The sequence below is a fragment of the Mesoplodon bidens genome (assembly GCF_964165515.1).
Source record: "Mesoplodon bidens genome assembly, chromosome: X".
Classification (NCBI taxonomy): Eukaryota; Metazoa; Chordata; class Mammalia; order Artiodactyla; family Ziphiidae; genus Mesoplodon; species Mesoplodon bidens.
Window position 1 is genome coordinate 87,668,557 of NC_138163.1, and position 24,533 is coordinate 87,693,089.

At 50.0% G+C, this 24,533-nt stretch overlaps 1 protein-coding gene across 3 annotated transcripts; it reads left to right on the forward strand.

The window, feature by feature from the left end:
* Nucleotides 1-5,442: 5,442 nt before the first annotated feature.
* On the forward strand, nt 5,443-23,309 carry LAS1L (LAS1 like ribosome biogenesis factor). 3 transcript variants are annotated; one of them, XM_081222798.1, is made up of 14 exons: nt 5,443-5,882; nt 6,663-6,788; nt 7,796-7,865; nt 8,695-8,776; nt 9,226-9,510; nt 9,795-9,841; nt 10,707-10,816; nt 12,558-12,643; nt 13,006-13,056; nt 13,390-13,596; nt 13,953-14,100; nt 17,394-17,950; nt 20,831-20,981; nt 22,915-23,309. In XM_081222798.1, exons 1-14 carry the CDS (start codon nt 5,692-5,694, stop codon nt 23,045-23,047), a joined length of 2,244 nt encoding a protein of 747 aa, XP_081078924.1. In that variant the 5' UTR covers nt 5,443-5,691; the 3' UTR covers nt 23,048-23,309. The 3 variants fall into 3 exon arrangements, with proteins under 3 accessions (XP_081078924.1, XP_081078925.1, XP_081078926.1); XM_081222799.1 differs by lacking the exon at nt 13,006-13,056; XM_081222800.1 differs by lacking the exons at nt 13,006-13,056; nt 13,390-13,596.
* Nucleotides 23,310-24,533: the final 1,224 nt, after the last annotated feature.

The following is a 24,533-nucleotide window of genomic DNA, read 5'->3' on the forward strand; positions in this document are numbered from 1 at the left end:
AGGGAGGAAGGAAAGAAAAAGAGTGAAAGGAAGAAGGGAGAGAGGGAGGGAGGAAGGAAAGAAAGAGAGAAAGAAGGAAAGGAGGGGCGCAGGGAGGGAGGGAGGAAGGGAAGGTAGGAAAAAAAGAAAGAGCAGGTAAAGTAAAATAGAATAAAGTATGAAATATAGTAGCATTATTAAAATTAAAAAGTAATTATTAAAAAAAACGGACCGATAGAACCCTGGGACATATGGTGGAAGCAAAGCTATACAGAGAGAATCTTACACAGAAGAATACACATACACATTCACAAAATAGAGCAGGGGGAAAAATCAAAAATCTTGCTCTCCAAGTCCACCTCCTCAATTTGGGATACTTCGTTGTAAAAAGAGGAAAAGGGCGGGAAGTCTGAAATCTTGCTCTGTAAGTCCACCTCCTTAATTTGGGATAATTCGTTGTAAAAAGAGGAAAAGGGGGGAAAGTCTTAAATCTTGTCCTCAAAGTCCACTTCCTCAATTTGGGATGATTCGCTGTCCATTCATGCACTCCACAGACACAGGGCATATCAAATGGACCGTGGAGCTTTAATCCGCTGCCTCCGAGGCTGCACAGAGAGATTTCCCTGTCTCTTCTCTGCTCTCACAGCTCCCGGGTGTCAGCCTTGGACCTGGCCCCGCCTCTGCTAGTAGGTCACCGGAGGGCGTCCGTTCTTCGCTCAGACAGGACGGGTTTAAAGGAGCCGCTGATTCGGGGGCTCTGGCTCACTCAGGCAGAGGGGAGGGAGGGGCGCGCAGTGTGGGGCGGGCCTGCGGCAGCAGAGGCCGGCGTGACGTTGCACCAGACCGAGGCGCTCCATGCGCTTTCCCGGGAAAGCCGTCCCCGGGTTCCGGGACCCCGGCAGTGGCGGGGTGCACAGGTCCCCCGGAAGGCGGGGCGGACAGTGACCCGCGCTCACACACAGGCCCCGCGGCAGCGGCAGCAGCAGCAGCCCCAGCGTCCCACGCCCGTCTCCGGGGTCCACGCCTTTAGCCGCGGCTCGCGCCCGTCTCTGGCGCTTCCCAAAGCAGCCCTCTTAATGCCCTCTCCTCGCGCACCAGGAAACAAAAGGGAAAAAAGCCTCTTGCCTCTTCGGCAGCTCCAGACCCTTTCCCCGGACTCCCTCCGGGCTAGCTGTGGTGCACTAACCCCCTCAGGCTCTCTTCCTGCCGCCAGCCCCAGTCCTCTCCCTGCGCTCTGACTGAAAGCCGATACCCGAGCCTCAGCTCCCAGCCCCGCCCGCCACGGCGGCCGAGCAGACAAGCCTCTCGGGCTGGTGTGTGCCTGAGGGCACCGATCCTCTGTGCCGGAACCTCTCCGCTTTGCCCTCCACTCCCCTGTTGCTGTGCTCTCCTCCGCTACTCCGAAGCTTTCCCCCTCCGCCACCTGCAGTCTCCGCCGGCGAAGGGGCTTGTAGTGCGTGGAAACCTTTCCTCCTTCACGGCTCCCTCCCACTGGTGCTGGTCCCATCCCTATCCTTTTGTCTCTATTTATTCTTTTTTCTTTTGCCCTACCCAGGTATGTGGGGAGTTTCTTGCCTTTTGGGGGGTCTGAGGTCTTCTGTCAGCGTTCAGTATGTGTTCTGTAGGAGTTGTTCCACGTGTAGATGAATTTCTGATGTATCTGTGGGGCGGAAGGTGATCTCCGCGTCTTACTCTTCCGCCATCTTCCCCAGGACAAGTTATTAAATGCTCCTTCCACTCTGCTCTCCTGGTATTCACTGGAAGCCAGTCCCAGCCATCAGAGGATTTCACCTGCAATGAGCTTTCAGTGAAGCTTTCTCTCTGTGCTGATGAGATTCATGCTACCTGAGTTGCCCAAAGCCATAGAGCGCTTAACTGTTGGGGCTGGGGTACAAACCCAGCAAATCTGCCTCCAAGGTCTGTGTTACCTCACCCTAAACGCCTCACTCCCGAGAGCCGCCTCCTTAAACCCACCTCCCCTCCTTTCTTAATGGCACCACTTAAAGCCATGCAGCTGAGATTTGGTTTTCTCATCTGTAAACTGATGAGAATAAAACCAACTTCATAGAATTGTGAGCACTACGTGAAAGATAAAATGCACAGGGCAGTTAAGGAGATGATTTTATTCAGGTTATAGCCATAGGGAGAAGGCTCAAAGAAAAGAAAATAAATTTAGAGTTTTATAGAGGTAGGTAAACAAAAGTGTCTTCACAAGTCTATGGGAGTCATGAGAAAGTATGGAGAGGGTCTGATCTTGGAATATGCCAGGGCAGTGTGTTACTATACAATTAGCATCATTTTTAGAACAAGAAAGGGTGAGGGAGTTTTTCAACTGTGGCTGCTTTCTTGGAGCCCTGGGCTCAGATAAAGTTTAATGTTATCAAGCACTTAGCATGGGGCCTGGCCTGTGGTAGGCATTCAGCAAATGTTTCCTTCCTTCTCTTCCTCCAACAGAAGGATGTGGATAGTGGTGTGGTGGTTCAGAGAAGGGTCTGACAGATTTACTCTGCATGAGAGAACTAGATTTGACAAAGGATGTTGAGTCTTAAAGGATGAATAATTGTTTGCCAAAAAGAGGGAGGAAAGAACATTATTGATAGTGCTAATGTAAGAGATAAAGGCATAGAGGCTTACAGGAGATTTGCATGTTCAGAGACCAGCTGTAACTTCAGTGTGCTACAAGGAGTAATGAGACATAAGGTATGTTAGAACCAAATTGTAAAAACGCTTCAAAAGCCATTTAATGCCTGCTGTTTCAGGAAAATAGTCCAGGAATTTATGATTCTGACAAGATTAGGTTCCAGTTTATGAGAACCCTTTCCCTGCTGTGTAAGGGATGGAGGCAGGGAGACCAGTTAGGAAAGTAGTACATGATCCAGAGAGGATCAAGGCCTGAACTAGAGCAATGGCCATGAGGATGTCAAGGAGAGGACTGAATTTTAAAAAAATAGTAAGTAGAATTTACTGGACAGATTATGTAGTTGTGGGGAAGGTCAGCATGGAGGTGAGGGAGGAAGTGGAATAGTGGATGATGATACTGTTAAAAGCAGTATAGGCTAATATTTCAAGTACTTACAATGCGCTGAGCACAGTTCTAAGGGCTCTACACTTATCTCTCTTAATCCACATAAGAGTCCTATGAAGTAAGTGCTCTTTTTTTCTCAATTTTTAAATGAAGAAAATGAGGCATATAGAAGTTAAATAACTTGCTCAATTTTTACAGATAGTAGGTGGTGAAGCTAGAATTCAAGCCCAAGCTGTCTGAGTGCAGAGACTGAACTTTGGATGACTGTGTGAATAGTGTTGCCATTTACTGGGATTGAAGGCTATTGGATGGGGGCAGACTTACAGGGAAAATATTTTAGTTTTGGACAGGTTGATATTGAGTGCAATGATTAAGTGGGTCTGGAGCTCCAGAGAAAGATTAGGATCAGAGCTGGAGATTTGAAGGGCATCTACTTATAGGTAGGTGCTCAGAAGGGGCCTTAGGACTGCCTTAGGTGAATGGGATGCACAAATTGGGGGTGGGTAGAGGGAGGGAAATGGTGAAACATATAAGGGGAAGCAGTAGCTTGAAGACAAATTTGATCCACTTTAAGATTTTACAAACAATGCCTTAGACTTGGAGAGTGCTCATTTAATTCAAGCCCACTGGTACAGCTAGAGGTGTGCTGCAGCATCAAATGTCTAGGGATTCCTAGGATTCTTGAGCATGTGCTAGGATAGATTCCATAGTGCCTATGGTAGGCTGAATTGCACCCCCTACACACACTGACAGAACATCCACATCCTAATCCCTGGTACCTGTGAACATTACTTTGTATGGTAAAATAAATAAATAAAAGAATGCTATTTTATACAGTAAAATTAATTTTAAAAATAAATTTAATTGCAGATATAATTAAGTTAAAGTTCTTAAAGTGGGGAGATTGCCCTGGATTATCCAGGTGGGCCCTAAATACAATCACATGTAGTAGAGGGACGCAGAGGGAGATCTTACACACACCAAGAAAAGGTGAAGTGAAGACAAAGCAGAGAGACATTTGAAGATGCTGGTTTTGAAGATTGAAGTGATGTGGCTATAAACCAAGGAATGCCAGTAGCCTCCAGAAGCTGGAAAAGACAGGGAATGGATTTCCCCCTAGAGCAGCCAGAGGGACTCTGGTCCTGCCAGTACCTTGATTTCAGCCAAACAGTACTGATTTTAGACTTCTGACTTCCAGAACTGTGAGATAATTTCTGTTGTTTTAAGCCACCAAGTTTGTGGAAATTTGTTATAGCAGCCACAGGAAACTAATACAGTGCCTCCTCAAAGCTATCACTACTTAACAGACTTGATCCAGTAATTCCTAATTCTCAATAGGTGTCAGGCCTCATTTGCCACATATTAGGCATGGTACTCTGTTATGTACTTTGTCAAGTTTTCTTGGAACACATGGAATAGGGAGACCCTCAAATTCATAGGGAAGGAATGGGGAAGGATAGGGACCTTTACCTGAAAAGTACTATCCAAAAATATCCTCTAAACCAAAATGTTCATGAATGATTCCTGTAGACCTGGCAACTCCTCTGACTGGATTGAATCTTAAGGGGTCATATAAGCCATCTCCCTGTCTTTGCCTGCACACAGCTAAGAGCCTGAACATGGAGAGGGTATCTGGTTTCTGGAAGACACCTGGCCTACTGTTTGGCATGGCTACTCAGGACAGAGTAACTATCATTCAAGAACCATGGGCAGACTAGATCTTAGGAGAAGATGGCTGGAGAAAGAAGCACATATAGAGAATGGATTGGAATTTATTGCTGTAAAGTGGAAAAGAGTTACTCCCAGCAATGCTGTTAGAGTGTTAGCAACAGTTCTCTCTCATGTGTTAGATTGGGAAATAACTTCTGTGAGAAAGATTGGGACAGAGTCTTGAACATATTTTAGCCAACCCATAAAATCAGAAGGGTTTCATAATATTGCTTTCCCCTCCAGAACTCCAGAATCCCAAGGAATTGTGCATAAAAACTAAGTATACCTTTGTGGATGTTGAAACCAACATAGCAGTGGAATGCTGGCAGAGTAAAATCCTACAATTTTCAGTTATGGAAAAGAACCTAGAGATCACTCAGTCTAAGCTCCTCACTGTACAGATGGGAAACCCAGCAGATTTTTTTAACCCAACTTTAGATATTTAGATACTAGATATTTGCTCTGCAGTCTTGCTTTAGAGTCCATAGTGTTTTACTGGATCAGGTATTGATTCATGGCAATGAAAACATAAGCGCATTTCCAGTACACTGGACGACCACAATCCCTCCCCCTCCCGCCAGGGGGTGCAAACTAAAATTTCTCCTGCAGTCCAGAAGTGTCCCTCCGGGTCTGGGACAGAATCCGGTTAGCAACCAGGAAATTAGAGGAACCTTGAGGCTGAACGCTTGCAGCTGGTACGGTTGCTTTGAGGAAAGAACACTTCCGGTCGGAGAGGCCGTTCCAGACATTTGTAGTTAGGTCAGCCTCTAGCTCTCGCGTTTCGATTTGCCGTGCTAACGGTGGGAGGCGGGCTTGCGTTTGGGTCACACTCCCACTGGTTGCTGGTGCGGCGGCGGTTTGGAGTGAGGGTAGCACGTTGAGCTGGAGGCTGTTCGGAGTGCGGTGGCCCAAAGCCTGACAACGAGCCCGGTGTCTGCTAGGAATCCGGGATTGAGCCAGGCCTGAGTCCCCGGGGGATGGATCGCGTGTGGAGTGCGTGGTGCGGGAAGTGCATCAAAGAGAAAGGGTCGCCGCCACTCTGGGCCCAGCGCATCGTGGTCGCCTGGCTCAGTAGGGCCGAGTGGGATCAGGTGACAGTGTATCTGTTCTCTGACGACCATAAATTGCAGCGGTACGCGCTGAATCGCATCACCGTGTGGAGGAGCAGGTAAGGCGGCAGGCTTAGCCCTCCTGCCTGCGCGCTGGTGGCACTTCACCTCTTCCTTTGTAGAATTTCCGTAAGGCCTTATTACCCAGTTTTCTCCTAAATGCCTAATGGCCCCCCTACGCGTGGTTTGGGCATTGCTTGTCTCCCAAGTGCCCGGGGGAAGGTCGCAGCCAAGCTCGTGCACTAATCCCTTTTGCGGAAAGAAACGGGATGTGCCTCAACAGCCCTTTTGTCAAGTCTGTGAGCTTTGACCCTTACCTTCTCGCATCTTGGGGTGGGTGCCGATGAGAGGGCACCGCTGTGGCTGAGCCAGCCTGGTCTTAAAGAGTAGCACTCTAGGGTGGATTTCTGATTCGAAATAGGAAGGGGGTGGGGTGGGGGGAGCTTGCCTGCAAAAGCATGTTTGAATGGAGCACTTAAGTCCAGTTGGTAAGATTTAGTTGGGAGCAGACAAGGGGCTAATGTCTCCAAGAATAAGGTCTTTTCTAGGTGAATGAGTTGAGGGTTTCAGGGTGAAAGAAAGGGGTGTGCCCACGCTTAATTATTGATTGGCTGTGTAGCAGTTAGATATCCTTTGTATGCCCTAAACCAGCCTCTCATGTCCTGTGTAGTATTGGATCCCAGGGACATTACCCTCCCTCTTCCCAGCTTCTTGATTTGTGTCTATCCACGCACTCTTGAGCCGGTATATAATTGCAATAACCTACAACCTAGGTTCTGAGATGGAGGGTGGGCCTGTGTAAAGGACCTTTATGATGGTGCTGGACTGTGGCCCTTTAGGTTAGGCAACGAACTCCCCCTGGCAGTGGCTTCTACTGCTGACCTGGTACGCTGTAAGCTCATGGATGTAACTGGTGGCTTGGGCACTGATGAACTTAGACTGCTCTATGGCATGGCATTGGTCAGGTAAGACCTACATGGGTAGGGGTGTGGGGGGTGGTTTTTTGAGGGGCGGGGTGTGGGCTTAGCACATGATAAGCAAAGTTTGGCTTGGGGTTCTACCTGAAGCAAAAAGCCTTGTGTGTCCCTGTGTATGGGTCACCTTGTGATTGCTTGCTGTGACAGATTTTGGTGTCCCCCTGTTAACGCACATTCTTCTTTTTTCCTGAGAGCCTTCTTTCTTCCGTTTTTCTTCCCCTCTCTTTGGAATGTTGGGTGGGAGTGGTTCAGACCAAGTGGTCTCTATGGGTCTCTTCCAGCCTTGACAGTTTGATTTACTTTCCCCCTTTTACTCTTTAACCCAGAGGAACTTTTCTGCATGGTTCAATGTCCTTGGCCATGATTTAATGTGGATTTTCTAATCCTACCCCTATCTACACCTTTTTTCCATTCTCTCCATGAACACTGAACGGTTACTGAACTGTGGAAATGGAGACATGGGCCAGGAGTTCCTGATTTACAAAGTGACTCAGAGTGGTTCTAGCTGTATCATGTACACTAGGAAAAAGATTGCCTCTGAGTTTTCTCATCTGTCAGCGTCTTTGCTTAGCTCATACTGTTTGCCTTGTCTGCCTTGAGGTCCTCCCTAGCTCTTCTTACCTTCTCCATTGTTTAGCTGTGCTCCCCGTGTCATTTGATGTAGTCCTTTGTTGTAGCATTTATAACGTATTATGTTCTAGCATAATATGTTATATTATGTCATGATTATTTGTCCTAGACTGAACTCTTCAAGGCCAGAGCAGTGTCTTATTCATTTGTATGGCTTCAGTACAGGGCAGAGTCTCAGTAAATGTTAGACTGGATGGAACCATTCCTGCTCTGGCTGACACCAACCATAAGAACAGGACAAAACAGTCATTGGAAAGGTTGTGGAAATGCAAGGTGTCAGTAACTCAGCAAGGTGTTTTAAAGCCCCATTGCTTTGAATAAAACAGTTACTTGGGCTATGCCACTTATTTCTCCCGCACACTCAGGTTTGTGAACCTTATCTCGGAGAGGAAGACAAAGTTTGCCAAGCTCCCTCTCAAGTTCCTGGCTCAGGAGGTGTGTATGATAAAGTGGCCTTGCTAAATTCTCTCTTCTCAGGAGGACTCACTAAATGGGGCATGGGGTGATGTGGGTACAGTCAGACTAGCTCATCCCACCACTGTCAGCCAAGCCCAGCAAGAACCCCGGAGCCTCAGCTTCCAGCTTGAAAGAAGCAGAGTTGTTCCCTTGCTCATGGCTGCTATCTTCAGTGGGCTTGGCCTGCCCAGCTTGCTGGGAGTGGCCCAGGTGAGGCTGAAGCACCCCAATGCACCCCTGAGTGGGGACAGGAAAGAGGTGGCAGTTAAAGTGCCTGCCCTCTGGTTGACAGTCTGAAGGAGGAGACAAACTCAGCCAAGCAGGGTGAAAATGCAAGACATTCCTGCCTTGAGTGAGTATGGGAGGTGTGTAGAGATCCAGATGGCAAACAAGTTCTCAGCCATCAAAAGAAGCTTCCTGGAGGAGGTCTGGGAGAGAAGGAGGAAGGGAGGAAGAGAGGGGAGAGTAAAGGGTACCCTGGGAGAGCAACTGGTACAGACAAGGGCAGAGGGAGGCTGAAGAAGGTGATTGTTAATGCTCATTCACAGGAATCTCTTCATTGGAGGAGGGTAGTTGGTGGTTGGGGGAGGCGAGTGTCTTCCGATTTTCAAGATCACTTCCACAGAGCGTAAAGAGAATCAGGAGACCTGGTTTCTAATCTTGGCTCTGCCACTAAGAACGGAACCTCCTCTCAGGAGCTCAGTTTCTCTATCTGTAAAATGGGGAGAAGCCAGGTTAATTCATCTCTGTGGCCCTTTCTGCTTTAATATTTTCTACTTTCTGCACTCACACCCTCCCCCACAATCAGGTGAACATTCCAGATTGGATTGTGGAACTTCGCCATGAGTTGACCCACAAGAAAATGCCCCATATAAATGACTGCCGCAGGGGTGAGTCCCCAGGGAGTATACCTATCACAGTTAAGCCCCGAGGCCTGGGCTAGGTGGCACTGTTGGGGGAGAGAGAGGGAGGAGGGTCTTCACTTGGGGTCAGAGCTGAGACTAGGGTGAGGTGAGTGAGGCATTTGCCTTGGACACAAACTTTAAGGGGTCTCTGTTCTCCCACTTGCTAGCCCCGTGCCATTTTTGACATCCCATCTTCAAGTCTGGTATAAGTTTTTTCTAGGAAATGTGCTGGTGAGTGGGAGGAAGCAAAGAACTGGGGGATAACCCAGAGCAAGAGGGACTGCTTCTAGATATTTGAGATTTGTGCCTCCTTGGAGCCAAGCCTCTTACCTGGGGCCTCCCCATAATGTTTGCAAGATGAGGCTGGAGGCCTGCTAGGAGCTGCTTGCCTGGGCTGTTACTATGGCACTGCCTTCCTTCCTCCCCTCCTTTAGGCTGTTACTTTGTCCTGGATTGGCTCCAGAAGACCTACTGGTGCCGCCAACTGGAGAACAGCCTAAGAGAGACCTGGGAGTTGGAGGAGGACAGGGAAGAGACAGATGAAGAAGACCAAGAGGAAGATAAGAACATTGTCATTGATGACATCACAGAACAGAAACCAGAGCCTAAGGTTGAGGAGAAAGGTGCAGAGCTGGATATTAAGGCTGATGGAGACAGCGAAGGCAACAAAGAGGTTGATCCGCATTGGCAAAAGGCTCTGAGACATAAAGAGTTGTATGGTAGGTGTCCTTGATACAGAAAGGGGCCCATGAGCTTGGAAGACTCAGGCTTACGGTTGACTCTGGTTATTTCCCTGGCTCAGTATTTCCTCTGGGGTTGTAGTGAGGCTTAGCTTAAAACAATTACTGTCACAAATCATCTTCCTTGAGCCCCGTGAGGCAGGAGAGCCAAGAATTCTAGTTCCCAATTTACAACTCAAGAAATGAGGTCAGAGGGCTCAAAATTCCATCAGGAGCAAGGCACAGGGCTGGCTGCTCTATCTGTTTCCCTATTCTGTTTTCAGAAAGAGCCCGAGAACTGCTGGTATCCTATGAAGAGGAGCAGTATAAGGTAAGAAAGTGCCCTTGACTTGGCCTGTTCTCATCTGCCCCAGCCATTTCTTCCCTCTTGCCAGCTACCTGAGAGAAGTCTTGAGAATGAAATTGAAAGAAAAGTGGCAAAGCTTGGAAAGCTCTTCCAAAGCTCTTCTTGGAAAGAGAGAGGGGGGAAATAGGAAGGAGACAAGAGGAGAAGAGCCCAGTTGGCTGATCCTCCACATCACTGGAAGTTTGTGGATAATCGGTCCCACCGGGTGGTAGGGAACAACAGGGCTTAGGTGGTTGCATAGACCTGCGGTACTACAGCCGATCAGCAGATGGCGTCCAAGAACCTTCCTAGATCAGGTGAGCTTGAGGGGTGCTGTTTTAGCAGGAAGGGAGGTAAGCTTAGAAACCTTTCACCTCAACCCTTCCTTTTCACAGATGAAGAAATTGAAGGCACGGATGAGTGAAATGACTGGCCCAAGGTCACATATGCAGTTAGTGATAGAACCAGTACAAGAACCTGAGTCTCCTGATTCACTTTCTTCCATAACCCATTGCTTCCTTTCACCCCTTGGTCCAAGGGTCTCTGCCCAACTCCAACCAAATGCCCCCATTGGATATCTATGTATTGGATTATCTGGTTATTGACAGCCACAATAACAAGGGAATTTGGGGGGTGGGGAGGGAGGAAGAAGAGAAAGTCTGGATGGAGTCTGAGGGTCAGGATATTTTTAGTTGCAGGACCAATAGGGACATCGTGGGCTCACCTCTGCATACCCTGCCATATCCCCTGAAGGGACATGCTGAGAGGTCCTATGAGAAGGAATCCTGGAGGGATGGGGGGGTGTTACCTGGCTGAACCAGCCTTCTGATGGGACCCTCTTTGCTGGCAGGTGTTGGAGAAATTTAGATATTTACCTCAAGCTATTAAGGCGTGGAATAACCTGTCCCGACCTGTAGAATGCATCCTGGCAGAGCTCAAGGGCATTACATGGGAGAACAGGTGTGTAACTAGGTAATCAGGGGCTGCCTACTCTCTAGGGTAGAGCGTAGCAGCCTCACTGAAATTGGTTTTCATATCCCAGCTTGCCAACCTCTGCTGTAGGAAATCCCAGGGATAATCTTGACCCCCCCACGGGTGACCCTGCATTTCACATGATCCTCTTCCCCAAGCCCCGCCAGCTACCAGGTGGGGTTTGCCTACTCTGAGTAACTGAAATGGCCAGAGGCAGGAATGTCTACTGTCATCCATCCCCTGGCCAGCTTTGTTCCTGTTTGTCCAGTGGTATGTGGAGCTCTTGGCAACTAGGAAAAGCCATTAATCTTTTGCTTTTTCACTGCCGATCTCTTGTCCGAGTTTGAGGTAAAAGATATATGGTAGGCACTGCTGGTCTCTTGAGCTGCTGTTAGAGGGGATCAACATCCCCTGGATAACTGTGGTTGAGGAGAGAGAGGAGGGGCCTTCCCAGGGCCTGGATCCTCCAAAGACTAAGTCCTCACTGACCCACCCAGTATGGCCATGAGCCTTATTTTCCCCTCAAAATAGTACTCAGTTCAGTCAGAGCAGACAGTGTCTATCCATTCCTTTCCTCCCTGGCTCTTTGGGTCTTGCTACCTACATTCAGCTGGAAAGGGCTTTGGGAAGAGGATGGAAAGAATCTGGGATGGAGCGGAGAGTATAGGAAGGTGGTGTATGTGGCAGAGTGGGCCTGGGTGGGGACCCTGCAGTGCAGGTTAAGATTGTCCCTGGCGTCTTCTTTATTCCCGGGATACCAGTAGTTCCAAAGGTGTTTTATCAGTGTCTGCCCAGCCTAGGCTTCTTAGCTGTACCCTTCAGTAACGGGGTGAGTGGTGGCCCCCTCAGTAGCTTGGAAAACTATGCTTGTGCTATACAGTAGTGTCTGCCTGGTCATGCTGAGCAGGCAACTGGCTGACTGTTTTAAGTGCTCTTCCTGCATACTGACCTGAGGAGATGGGAGATGGACGGAAGGACAACTCTTTCCTCCTTGGGCCTGGTAGAGGGAGGGATCTGAGCATGACAACCCTCCAGACATTGAGACACCTTGGGAGCTCTTGTTCCCCCTCAGCCCAGTCAGCTAGGAGAGCCTCTTATAGGGAACTGCTACCTCTGGAGGAGACAGCTGGGTGTTGCTGGCTTTGGTTTGAGCTAGACGGGGTTGAGAGATTACCCCTATAGCTTATACTCTTAAACTCTGTATCTTAGTTCTGGGTTCTTGGGGGCCGTAGGAATGAGGATAATATAATATTTGGCCCAGCAATTGAGTCCCCAAAGTTTCTGCTTGTAAGATCTGAAAGAGGGTAACCAGGGCGAAGGGGAGGGGTAGGAGACTGGAGGACTGTCAAGGGAAACAACGACTGAGCAGGAACTAAAGTCTAAAAGCCCTTGACCCTATAACCTCAGGCATTTAACTCCTTTGTGGGCCTGGGACTTTTCTTCATCTGTGCTTTCGGGCTTGTTAAGCCACTACTGCCCTTGTTATGGGCCTTAGATTTGCCTGTGCTTGGTAAATGCTTGTTGAAAACCCACAGATCCCAGTCTTTGGCTCAGCCCCTGACTCAGGGAGGCTGAGGCCTGAGGACCAACTGTCAGCTGCCTTCCTTTTCCCCCATGCTGGTTTGGCCATTTGAGTCAGAGGCATTAGCTGCCTTGGGAGTGGGTAGGGGAGTAGGAGAGGGTCTTCTGCCTGTTTCCGTTTACTTAATTTAGTGTCCTCTTGCTCCAGGGAGGCTCTGCTAGATGCTTTTCTGGATGACGGCTTTCTCATCCCCACATTTGAACAGTTGGCAGCTTTGCAGTTAGACTACGAAGGTAGGGTCCTGGAGGCTCGATGCAGCCTTAGGGTACTGTGTATCCTGGGCAAGAACACCAGGGGTGGGCTGGGTGGCTCTGGACTGGGAGGTAAGGGCTGTTTACTGCTGTTCCATAGCTACTGGAAGCCCTCTTGGCTGAGCAGAACATGTAGCACCACTGATAAGTAGTTGTTGGGCTATCCTTAGGTGGCCTGGAATTGGGTGGGGTGAGGTGGGCTGGGGTGGGCTGGGGTGGGGGTGGGGGTCTTAATGCCATTATTGTGCCATGTTAATTGTGATCTAGCCACTTGCTAGAGAGCTAGAACAGCAGAACTGGAAGGGCCTTGTGAGGTCATCTAGTCCAACATCCTCATGTTACAGATGGGCAGACTGAGGTCCAGAGAGGGGAAGGTACTGACCCAAAGTCACACAGTGAGTTATTGACAAAGCCGAAGCTAGAACCAGAGCTCTTTTTCTTTTATATTCTATTTTGAGTCAGTTGTTGTTTACCAGATACTAACTGGTTTCTCTCCCCGCTGTTCTACTTTCCTCTTTCCTCCTGTTCTGCGGTGGCAACTCTGTTATTGTTGGTGGGACCCCCTCTTCTTCTCCATCTCTCTCTCCTCCTCTTCCTCCCTTCCTTCTCTCTCTCTCTCTCTCTCTCTCTTTCCCTTTCTCGCCCTCTTCTCTCCTCTCCTTCTTCCCTCCTTCTCTCTCCCTCCCTGCCTCCCCTTTTCCTGTCAATGGGTGTTTCTCACAAACCAGAAAACGTGGACTTGAATGATGTCCTGGTGCCAAGGCCGTTCTCTCAATTCTGGCAGCCCCTGCTCAGGGGCCTGCACTCCCAGACCTTCACGCAGGCCCTGCTGGAAAGGATGCTCTCTGAGCTGCCAGCCTTGGGGGACACCGGGATCCGGCCCACCTACATCCTCAGATGGACCATTGAACTGATCGTGGCTAACACCAAGACTGGTGAGGGAGACTAGCCCTAGCCCCAGGGCCTAATGCAGCCCAGGCAAGAGCATCTGCCACTGTGCTCAGCTCTCGACTGAATAGCACCAGGAGGACACATCCCTTGTGAAAGGTTTAGGTCTGCCCAAGAAGGCCCCGCAGCAGCAGTGGACAAATCTCCCTTCACATTTTTCTTCTCAGAGCCAAGTAAACTGGACTGGGGCAAAGGGTCCTGAATACCTTGAGCAGTTAGGAGGTATAGACTGGGGAGTCGGAGTCTGGGGGGACAGGGATGGGCAGAGCCAAGCTTTTCGAGGTGCAAGATTGGGTGGGGGGCTTTCTAGTTCCTTCTCCTCAGGCCCTCTCTTCTCTCTCAGGACGGAACGCCCGCCGGTTTTCTGCAAGCCAGTGGGAAGCGAGGAAGAACTGGAGGCTATTCAACTGCCCTGCCTCCCTTGACTGGCCCCAGGTGGTTGAGTCCTGCTTGGGCTCACCTTGCTGGGCCAGCCCCCAGCTCCTTCAGCTGTAAGTCTCTTGAATTCCATCCGGTAAGAGGGTGAGACCCTGCAGGCCTCAGGGCCACACAGCCCTAGAATGGCACAGTTGGACGAGCCCTTGCAAGGACACCTAGTCCTGTCCCCGTCCTACTAACAGATGAGAGAATTGAGTCCCAGAGAGGGGAGGGGTAGGGTATTCTTGCCTAAGATCACAGAGCTTAAGACGTGGCCGAACTGAGTCCAGTATGAAAATGGACAAGAACCCCCCTAGAGCGGTTAGCACAGTGGCCTGTACAGAGTAAGTGCACAATAAATGGTAGCTGCTGTTTATTATTGAACCCATTCTTCTGACTTTACGCCCAGTGCTGTCTCTATTATCTTCCCAAAGTATACCTCTCATAGGTGCTTAACAACCTTCAGTGGCTCCTTACTGCCTTCCTAATGAGGTCTAGGCTTCTTAGCCTGACATTCAAAGATCTTTCCGATTCTGCCCCAACCTATCATGATAACCATACCTCCTGTGATTCCCCTTTACCCAGTCTACCCTGGGCGCTGCGGTCAAACTGAATATTGCGCTGGTTCCCGTAAATACCTGTGGTTATCTCCCTTTTTTTCTGTCATCTCCTGACCCTGAGCCACTTCCCTCATACTCATGGAAGGCTTTAGCACCCAATTCTCCTCCTGCTTTCTGGAATGATATCTGTTTCATTTGAGTGACCCATCTGACACTGCAGCTCTCACCTCCAGTGACCTTCATTCTCCACTACACTCAGCAGCCCATTTCCATCACTGAGCTATTCCACCTCTGAAAGCTTACATCCCAGCATCCCACTCAGTGACCACCACCTCTTGTCCTACCAGTTCTCACCCTCGCATCCCACAACATCTGCTCTTTGCCTGCCTCCAGACCTCCGTCCCTCCATTTCTTACCCGCCTCAATTTTGCTTCCCCTCAGTCCTATCTGTGGTTGATCACTTCAGCCACCCATCATCAGCATCCTCAGCTCTGCCCATCCTTTGACGTGTCTGACTTGCAAACCCCCGAGCTGGGAGTGATCCTCCCCACTCTGCTTCTCCCACTCCTCAGTCTGGGTAGCTGAGCTCTGCTGGAGAAAACCACATAGCCCTGCGGATTGCTGCCACTGCAGAGGTGTGATTTTTAATCTCAAGCCAGGCCTCAGTTCTGCTTGTCTGAACTTTTACTTGTTTTCTGCCCACTTTCTCTCCTGTTTCCTGACTGTTCGGAAAACCCTTACCACTGATCTCAAGCCCGACCCCCCCTCCCATTTCACCCTAGCTTCCTCAAGCACATGGAGGCCTCCAGCAGGGCCCCCTTGACCTGAGGTCCAGCCCTCGTGAACTGATCTTCGGCTACCCTCAACGTTGTCGCCAGTCTCAGTGTGAGGTGGCCTTGCCCAACCTCAAAGCCTCCTCTCCACCTGTGCTCTGGAGCTACCTCTGCTAGCATCACTGGGGCCTCACCCCAGCCTCTCCCTTGCTCTACTGGCTCTTACTCTTCAACCTGTGAACAGTGCCTGAGTTTTTCTTATCTTTAAACCAGACAACAATAACAACAACACAAGCAAAGTCTCCTTTGACCCTGCATCCCTCTGTTGGGTTATCACTAGCTTATCACTCCTTCCTCTCCTATCAGAACATCTCAAAAGAGTAGTCTGCACTCAGCGGTCTCAATTTCCTCACTACCTTCTTACTCCTCAAGCTGCTGCAATTTGGCATTCATCCCCAGAGCTGCTTTGACCTAATTACCAAATCCAGGGGGCCCTTGTCCATTGCCTGTCTGCCGCATTGATGCTGTTTACCACTCCCTCCTTCAAATGCCTGTGCTTTTTTACTAGTTCCAGTAAAATACCAAAGCTCAAATCTCTTTATCTAGCTCAGGCCTTTCCCCTAAGATTCAACATCCTGCGTTTGACCGCATGCCAGATATCTCCCCTTAGATGGCCTTCAGGCACCTTACTGTGACCGAAAGAGCATGGGTCATCTTACTCCCCACCCCAGCCCCAAAGTGAACTTCCTCCTCTGCTCCCTATCTGACTCGGTGGCACTACCTACTGTGTCATGTTGATTCTCTCAAGTACTTCTCAAGTCTGAGATTCTGTCTTGCCATGTCTATTTCCCCTAGTGTCTCCTTCCCTCTATCAGACTAAGCTTTTCAAGGACAAGGATTCTGCATTAGCCATCTGTGCCCCAGCACGCCATGCAAGTCCAGGCCCCAAACAAACCTCAGTAAATGTTGTTGAACTGAACTGTACTCTGCTGTCTCATTGCCAGCAGTGCCGTCTTTGGTGGGAGCTGACTCCATGCTTGAGGAATAAATGAAGTAGGAGTCTGGATGCTAAGACCGTCTTAGTCCCCTGATCTTTCCCACGGAGTCAGAAAGTCTTTCTTGAACCCTAATGACATTTGGGGCACAGTTGTATCTTATAAGTAACTTATAAGAGAAAAAAGTAGCCTTGTTGACAAAAGACAGCCAGTGCAAGACCTCCAGGAGATGGGACTGAACCAAACAGCCAGGTCTCCAGATGTGTATGCTCTAGACTGGAAGTGATATGGATGGGTGGGAAACTGGGAGGAGAACCAAAAAATCCTAGAGGCATTTGAGCAATTCCAGCAAGAGAAAGAGTAAAGGAAACTTCAAAATTCTGAAGGAACATGGCATGTGTATGTAATGGGGGGAGGGAATGAAAAGAGCAGCATGGAGAGGTTGGATAAGTGGCCTTCAAGGTACTTTCCAATCCTGAGTGCCTACAGAGTGGAAGCTGCTGGTCTTGGAGAAGTCTGGACCACAGAGGTCTCCTCCCAACCCAAGCATACCAGCAGGATGGGACACATGCCAGCAGTAACAGCAGCTCACTTGGGTACGATTTCTTGTGCACAGATCCTGCCTTTCGCAGATAATCAGTGAATCTAGTCCTAATCATCCTGTTACACAGATTGGGAAATGGGGTTTCCCCAGGTATTAGGCTGCAAGTCAGTAACAAGTCTGCAAGTCAGAGCTGGGGCCAGAAACCAGAATCCAGATATACTGTCCTTACTCCTGTGCTCTTTCTACAGTGTTCCATTAGATTGCACATACAGTGCCCTTATTGTCCTCATTTTACTGAGAGTGGAAGTGAGCCACAGAGATGAATTACGGAGCTCATTCAGGGTCCATGGTCCTGTTGTATCTGTGTTCTGTCTGCTCTACTGCACTGCATTTCAGAGGCAGGTCTGGAAGCTCAGAGACCAAATTCAAACTGGAGTTTTGGGATATAAAATGACTTGAGATTTTGAATCTTTCTTACTTCATCCCTCTGCTCAGCATCTTCAAAGCCATGGGGCAGGTCCTGCCAGACGAGGAGCAGGAGAAGCTGCTGCGCATCTGTTCCATTTATACCCAGAGTGGAGAAAACAACCTGGTGCAGGAGGGCTCAGAGGCTTCCCCCATTGGGAAGTCTCCATACACACTGGACAGCCTGTATTGGAGCCTCAAACCAGCTGGCTCGAGCTCTGGACCTGAAGGAGAAGCCCAGCAACAGGAGGAACAGGGCAGCCTTAATGATGCCAAGGAAGATGAGAAGGAGAAGCAAGAGGCCTTGGAAGACCAGATGGAAGAGGATGATGAAGAGGAGGAGGAAGAGGAAAATGATGACCAGAAGTGGGAGGAGGGGGAGGAAGGTGATGATGACGACGACGATGACGACGACGACGACGACGACGACGACGATGATGACGACGACGACGAAGATGAGGAGGAGGAAGACAGGATGGAAGTGGGGCCTTTCTCTATGGAGGAAGAGTCCCCCACTGCTGAGAATGCCAGGCTCCTGGCCCAGAAAAGAGGAGCTTTGGAGGGCTCTGCATGGCAAGTTAGCTCAGGTAAGAAGCCTGATACCCACTTTCTCCCCACATCTCTCTTCCCTCTCTGGCTGGCTCTTGAGGCTTCCCTTCACCCTAGAGAAAGGATGGAAAGTAGCAGGAGGTAGCTAGCATGAGGCAAGCCTGGGAGACAGCCTGGTGTGTGGATGACAGCTGGTTTCCCTCCCCCTTAAGATGGAGCATGTGAGCGCCAGGGACCTTAGCACTGTCATGCTGCCAGCTGCCTCATGCAGAGAGCACATTCAGAGAGGTTGGTGTGGGTGTGGGCACTGGGCAGCAAAACACAGAAAGCTAGAGTTAGGTGGTTGATATATGTATGATTCTGCGTGTGTTTTTCATGTGCAGTGATCAGGGCAAGGAGCCGAGGAATACTGCTTTCTGTGTATATGTGAATGTGTATGGACACTTGGAGGCTGGTTGGTGATAGGACAGAATTTTTCTGTGTGTATGAGAAAGAAGGAACCCAGGGGTATTCAGTCAGTGGAAGTGGAAATGAGATCAGAAGGGGGAGAATAAGGAGCAGTGCAGTGTTTTGGTGAGTATACAAGTTAGTGAGACAAAGCCAGGAGGGAGCAGGGGGTTGAATGGTAGGTGGGGGAACATGAGTCAGCTCCTGAGGTTGGTTTTTTGAATGCCCTCATTTGGCTTGGGGAGCAGGAACCTTAAGGCAGGGGGACTCTGCAGGAATGAACAGTCTGATGTGTGCACATGGGCATGTGTGTATGTGTACATGCTGGAGGCAGGGTTAGACACGGGGCACAGCCCATGTGATGGAGCCTGGGGCTGGGACTGGGTATGGTGTGGGGTAGGCATGGTGGGGAACAATAGGGAGAGAAAGGGGAAGCAGTGAAAGAGCTTAGGGGGAAAGTGAAGTCTTTGCCCTTATATGGACGTGTGTGTGGAAGGGCTGGGACATAAAGACCCTGAGTGCTACGGATGGGGGAACATATTTATGTGTGTGTGTGTGTGTGTGTGTGTGTGAATGGGTATGTGCTTGCATCTCTTAGAGCAAGGAGGGCTGTGTTTGTAAATATTCGAAGGAAGGGGCAGTGACAGGCAGAATTGTGTGTGTGTGTGTGTGTGTGTGTGTGTGTGAGAGAGAGAGAGAGAGAGTAGGGGTTGTGAAAAGAGAAGGTGTGAAGTGGGCTGTATGTGCATCTGTGCATACATGCACACATGCACACATGGTCATATATGTTTTTGGAAGAGGAGGCAGGGTTGCTAAGACCTATGGGGACCAGGAGGCATCTGTATGAGGGAGAGAAGTGGAAACAATAAGAGGTGGGGGGATATGGAAAGGCCTGAGAACAGGCAGTGAAACAGCCATCTTGAGATGGCCTATGTGGTCTGTGCTATCACTGAGGGGACATGTACAAAGGTATCAGGCTAGAGAGCCAAGGGCAGTGATGTAGACAGGGTTGGGAGTAGGGAGGATGGTCAGGTCAGTGACAAACATGGGGGAATGGTCCCTGTGTACAAAGGTGTCTTTGTATGCATAGGGTAATGCAGGGTGTTAAGAGAGTCACAACTTCCTTCATGTAAGAGAGCCAGGGATGGGGAGATGGGCAAGCAGAGGTACAGCCCTCCCTGGGGGGGTTCTTTGAGTAACATAAGACTCTAGTCCAGGGTTGATACTTTCCAGAATGCCAGGGGCATAATGACAGGGAGAATTCTTTGGGTACCAGGGAGATGCGGGAGGCCAGAAACTGGATCTACTTGGAGGAGCTCACCAGTGAAGGCTTCACCTGAAAACACTGGATGCACTAGTGTAAGGATGGGGAAGGAATTTAATATAATACTGTGTGGAGGGTACTTAAGTGATAGGACAGAGTGGGTGGGGAGTGCCTGACATGGTCCATTCCGAAGTGGAGTATGGCAGGGGCGGGGAGGGGTTGTGAACGTGGAAAGGCTAGGGCACTGAAATCTTTCCCTCTCCCCCTTGCTGTTACTTCCTCTGTATGTGTATACACATATGTGGAGATGCAGGGACGTTAATATCTCTGGTTCGTGTGCCTGTGCATGAGAAGTATGAGAGGCAGGGAGTAAAACTGGAAACATTTGTTGAGTGGAGGGTTTGGTCTGTGTGCTTATGTATGTATACTGAGGCATCTGTAGGGGGTGGGATATGCAATGAGACAGGCGGGATGTTCTTTGTGTGCACATCTGGGGCAACAAGACCTTGCAGGGGGCAGGGAGAGCATGATAACTGCTGAGAGAGTGTTCACCCTGAGGTGGTATGTGGGCCTATATGTATATCTCTCAAGGCAAGGCTACTAAGAAATGATGTGGCGCTCAAACACGTTGGGAGGGGAGGGGTGGTTGTGCATAGATGTGTAGGATATCTAGGTCATTCAGATATGCAGAGGTATCTTTCAGTTTGGGGAGGAGTTGCGGTGGGAATTCTGGGGCATCCAGACTCTCCAGGATATATATATATATATATGCGTGTGTGAAAACAGCGGTGAGGGTGAGCGATTGAGGCAGTGATACAGCCAGGTCTGAAGAAGGTGTCATCTGTATCTGTGTAGGGACGTGTTTGGGGAAATGGGAGAAGAAGAGTGGAGAGGAACAAAAATGTCTACAGTTGTGATAGTTGTGTGCATGGTATGCGGGGGTTGGGGGTGGCTGTGGTGGAGGTGCTGCATGTGAACACATAGAAGGACCATGAAGAGTGTATGGGAGGGTGTGGAAGGGACGGGGAGTGCTAAGGTGGGGAGGAGAAATGATGAGAAATGATGAAGAGAGGAGTGAGGATGAAGATACACAGCCTGTGCTGAGCAGGCTAAGTAAGGTGGGTGGATGGACAGAGTAGGTGGGCTTGTGCACCCATATGAGAACTAGCTCATCAGCCCTCTCTTGCCTCCTCACTTTGCTCCACAGAAGATGTACGATGGGACACTTTCCCCTTAGGCCGAATGCCAGGTCAGACCGAGGACCCATCAGAGCTTATGCTGGAGAATTATGACACCATGTATCTTTTGGACCAGCCAGTGTTAGACCAGCGGCTGGAACCCCCAACATGCAAGACTAGGTGAGTGCCCATAGCAGCAGGATTTCTCACCCCTTTCTCTGCCTCCCACAGGAGGGAGGGAGGAAGGGAAGGACACAGAGTGGAGTGGAGTGGATGGGGGAGGTAACTGTCCCCAGTCAGGGCCTAAATGAGTGAAATATAAGCTCCAGTCCCTGGCTGGGCCCTTGCCAGGAGTCCCAGCCCCTAGTGTGGGGGACCAGTGAGGCAGCCACATAGAACTGGCTTGGCATCCCTCTCAGATTGCATCTGGTTTGTGCATGCGTGCATGTGTGTGTGTGTGTGTGTGTTTGTGTGTATGTATGTGTGTGTGTGTGTGTATGGGGAAGGGAGAGGTCCATAGCTTTCAACAGATTCTCTAAAGGATCCACCACTCCTAAAAAGTCAAGAACGGGTGCTCTAATTAACTTCTTCATGTTCCTGAGGAGAAAACTGAGGCCCAGAAAGGGGAAGGGATTTGTCCAAAGGTGCACAGAGTAATCAGTAGGCCTCCTTGCACTGTCCAGGCATCTTGGTAGCAAGGCCTATGCAGGGCTCCATGCTGTCCCTCGAAACTCATCTCTGGATCACAGGCATAGGAGCCCTTGGGTCATCAAGGAGGCAGGAACCAAGCAGCCCTTGCTGAGGGGCTCTGCTGGTAACACAAAGGAGCCCGTCCAGAGGGCCTGTACATTCTGGAATGCGGGGCCATTGTGACCAGAACAATCCTGTGAGTACCAGAGAGAGACCTCTGTGGGCCCCTGAAACAGTCTGTCCCTGTGCTGCCTGCCCACTTCATGGGAGATGAGCCCCTCTTCCTCTGGACATTCAGAGAGAGGGCTACGGAACCCAGGGACCCCAGCAGCAGGCCAGGCCCAAGGCAGTGTCATGGACTCTCTGTTGTAAGCCAGGGCAGCAGGCCTCTTGGAGAGGAGAGGAGGCAGTGGGGGAAGCCAGGCTGTCTGTAGTTGGGAGTGGGGCCCACATGTCTGAGAGAGAGACCTCCTCTCCCTTGAGTAGGGCTGTCTTGATGAACATCAAGGTATCAAGGGTGAAGTGTGGGTAGGTAGAGCTGTTATATCCAGAAGGAGGCCCACTCCCACACCCCCTGTAGTAGGGAGACTTCCTCAGCTGGAGCCAGTGTGCCCGCCCCTGCTCCTTGTCGCAGCTCCACCCCGACTTGGCTGTGTGGCCTTGAACAGGTCCCTTTTCATCTCTGAGCCTCAGTTCCCTTGTCTGTGAGATGGTGAGTGATGGGAGGGGATGGGGCTAGATCATCTCTAAGGGTTTTTTCAGCTGCATTAGTGTAACCGTGGATCTCCCTGAGAGGAAAGATGATGGCTTTGCTCTCAGCTGTCACCCCCATCTACCTGGAAGGACTTTTGACCTGCAGGAAGCAGGGGAAGCAAGAGTGTTCTGAGCAGCGCCAGGGAGGAGGAGGGCAGTCTTCTCCCTAGGGCAGTTCTGCAATCCTGAGATGGGAGCTGGGCCTAGCCCTGCAGCCTAAGCCTGGCCTTGGGCCCCTTAACCTGCTATTGGGGTGGGAAGGATCCAGCCCAGGGTCCTCTGGGCCCCCAAGATCTAGGGCCTTAGAAGAGAGCCTATTAAGGCAGCCACTTTTAATACCTTCCTGGGGGTAAGGTGGTGCGGGTCTCCCTTTCCTACCTCAACCCAAATAGCTCTGCTTTAATCTGGTTTTTGTACTGGGGTTCTATATAAAGTTTCATTTGAAAAGTTCCACTCCTTTTCTCCCTCCTCCCTCAACTGAGGGCAGGGCAGAGCCACCCCTGGGGCCCATCTTGAAGTGGTTTCTCAGATGTGTTCCAGTCTCTTTGTAAAGCCAAGCAAGAGGGTGGGCCCTTCCCATAGACACACACATATCGAGCACCCTTAGCCCCTCCAGAGCCTAAAGCTGCCTCCTTCCCTGACTGACCTCCCCTCTCGCCTCTCTTTGCAGCACCCTGGGCCTGAGCTGCAGCATTGGCAGTGGCAACTGCAGCAACGGCAGCAATGACGGTGGCAACTTGGACGGCCTTCTCTGGAGCCAGGGCCAGCTGCATGGGCTCAAAAGTGGCCTACAGCTCTTCTGATGCCAGCCCTGGTGCAGGTGTTCATCCAGTGCTACTGGGGCAACAGCCCACTCTCCCCCACTCCCCCAGTGCACCTAATGCTCCAGAAAACAAGCTGGGAGACAGCCTGCATCAGCCATATCAGCTCAGCTTTCAAAATCACAGTAGGATCCAAAATCACAGTAGGTTTTTGAATATGTTTTGTTTTGTTTAGCTTTGTTTCATTTTGTTTTTTGTTTTGAAAAACAATAAACAGGCAACTGTTCTGGTGTTTGTGAGATGAGGGGTTGTGTGCTTCTTCCTTTATTCTGGGGGCTCCGGAAAAGGTGGGATCATAACAGAGCAGGATCTGGGTCCACTGCCCCTTTTATGCCTTTTTTCTGACTCAAACCATATTCACTCCCCTCACTGGAATGTAGTGTGGGGCCAGCTCACTAGGAAGCATCAGGCCCCAGAAGAGGCATTGTTGGCCATAAAGCCCAGCCAGCATCAGGGGAATCTGCTCAGAACCTCCCTGACAGCTGGAAGACCCAGGTCTTCCTGTTGCTATTCAGCAGGCTTCTGACTCATTTACCTGCCTGCCCTCACTGGGCACCAAACAGCAGTTGAAAGTCAAAGAGAAACCTTTCTTTGTCACCTTTTTGCCTAGAAAAGATGAAGTGGACTTCCCTGTGGTATGCACGGGAGCGCAGAAATGTCTAAGGGACTGAACCAGAGTTCTTCTATGGTCACCCAACTCCTTCAGACACTCAAGAGTGCCTTACTTACCCTGTCAGCCCTGAGCTGCCAAGAGACAGGGATGAATAAAATATGTCTCACCCGTCAGAGCCCTCTGCCGGGCGGAAAAAGGACAAAGTCCACCAATTATGGTAATCTGCTGCCTTTGCTAAGTGTCTTAAGAAAGCCCCAGTGTACACAAGTTGTTTGTTTTTCTCAGGCAGGGTGATATTTCCAGGGTGGTGGTTGACTGAGGTTAAGATTGGCTACAGTATCTCCCACCCCAACTTGGGAAAGTGATAGCTGGGTGAGAGAGTGGGCATCTGTGGGGCCCGTTTGGGCCCAGACAAGGTGAAACAAGGGACAGAACCAGGCCACATTCCAGCCAAGAAGCTGGCTCTAGAAGTGGCTGAGCCAAGGAATGGTGAAAGGAAGGAGAGGGCATATGCTATAAAATGCCAAGGAGGAATTGAGTGTAAGTGTCCTGCCAGAGCCCAGTCAAGGGTTTCAACTAGTTAAGGCTCTAGGGAGTCCCCAACACCTCTTAAAAGATATCCTGGATATCTTTGTGGGTATGTATGTGTAATCATTTTTCTAGAGCCACTTCACAGGTTTAATCAGATTATCAAAGTGGTCCAGGAGCCCAACAGCTGAAAAGGTTACAATTTCCTATCCTGTGTGGACCCAAGCACCAGGCATGGGCCAAGCAGTCTCCTGCACAGGTTAATGCAAAGTCACTTTCCCTCCAACTCTTCCCTCTCCTGCCAAATGCTAAGTCTTAGCATCCAGG

Excerpts from the sequence above, each read along its gene's own strand:
- LAS1L (XM_081222798.1), top strand. The coding sequence starts at position 5,692 with ATGGATCGCGTGTGGAGTGCGTGGTGCGGGAAGTGCATCAAAGAGAAA. Across the intron at positions 6,789-7,795 it reads TATGGCATGGCATTGGTCAG|GTTTGTGAACCTTATCTCGG; the intron begins GTAAGACCTACA and ends CCGCACACTCAG. Across the intron at positions 12,644-13,005 it reads TTTGCAGTTAGACTACGAAG|ATGGGCAGACTGAGGTCCAG; the intron begins GTAGGGTCCTGG and ends CTCATGTTACAG.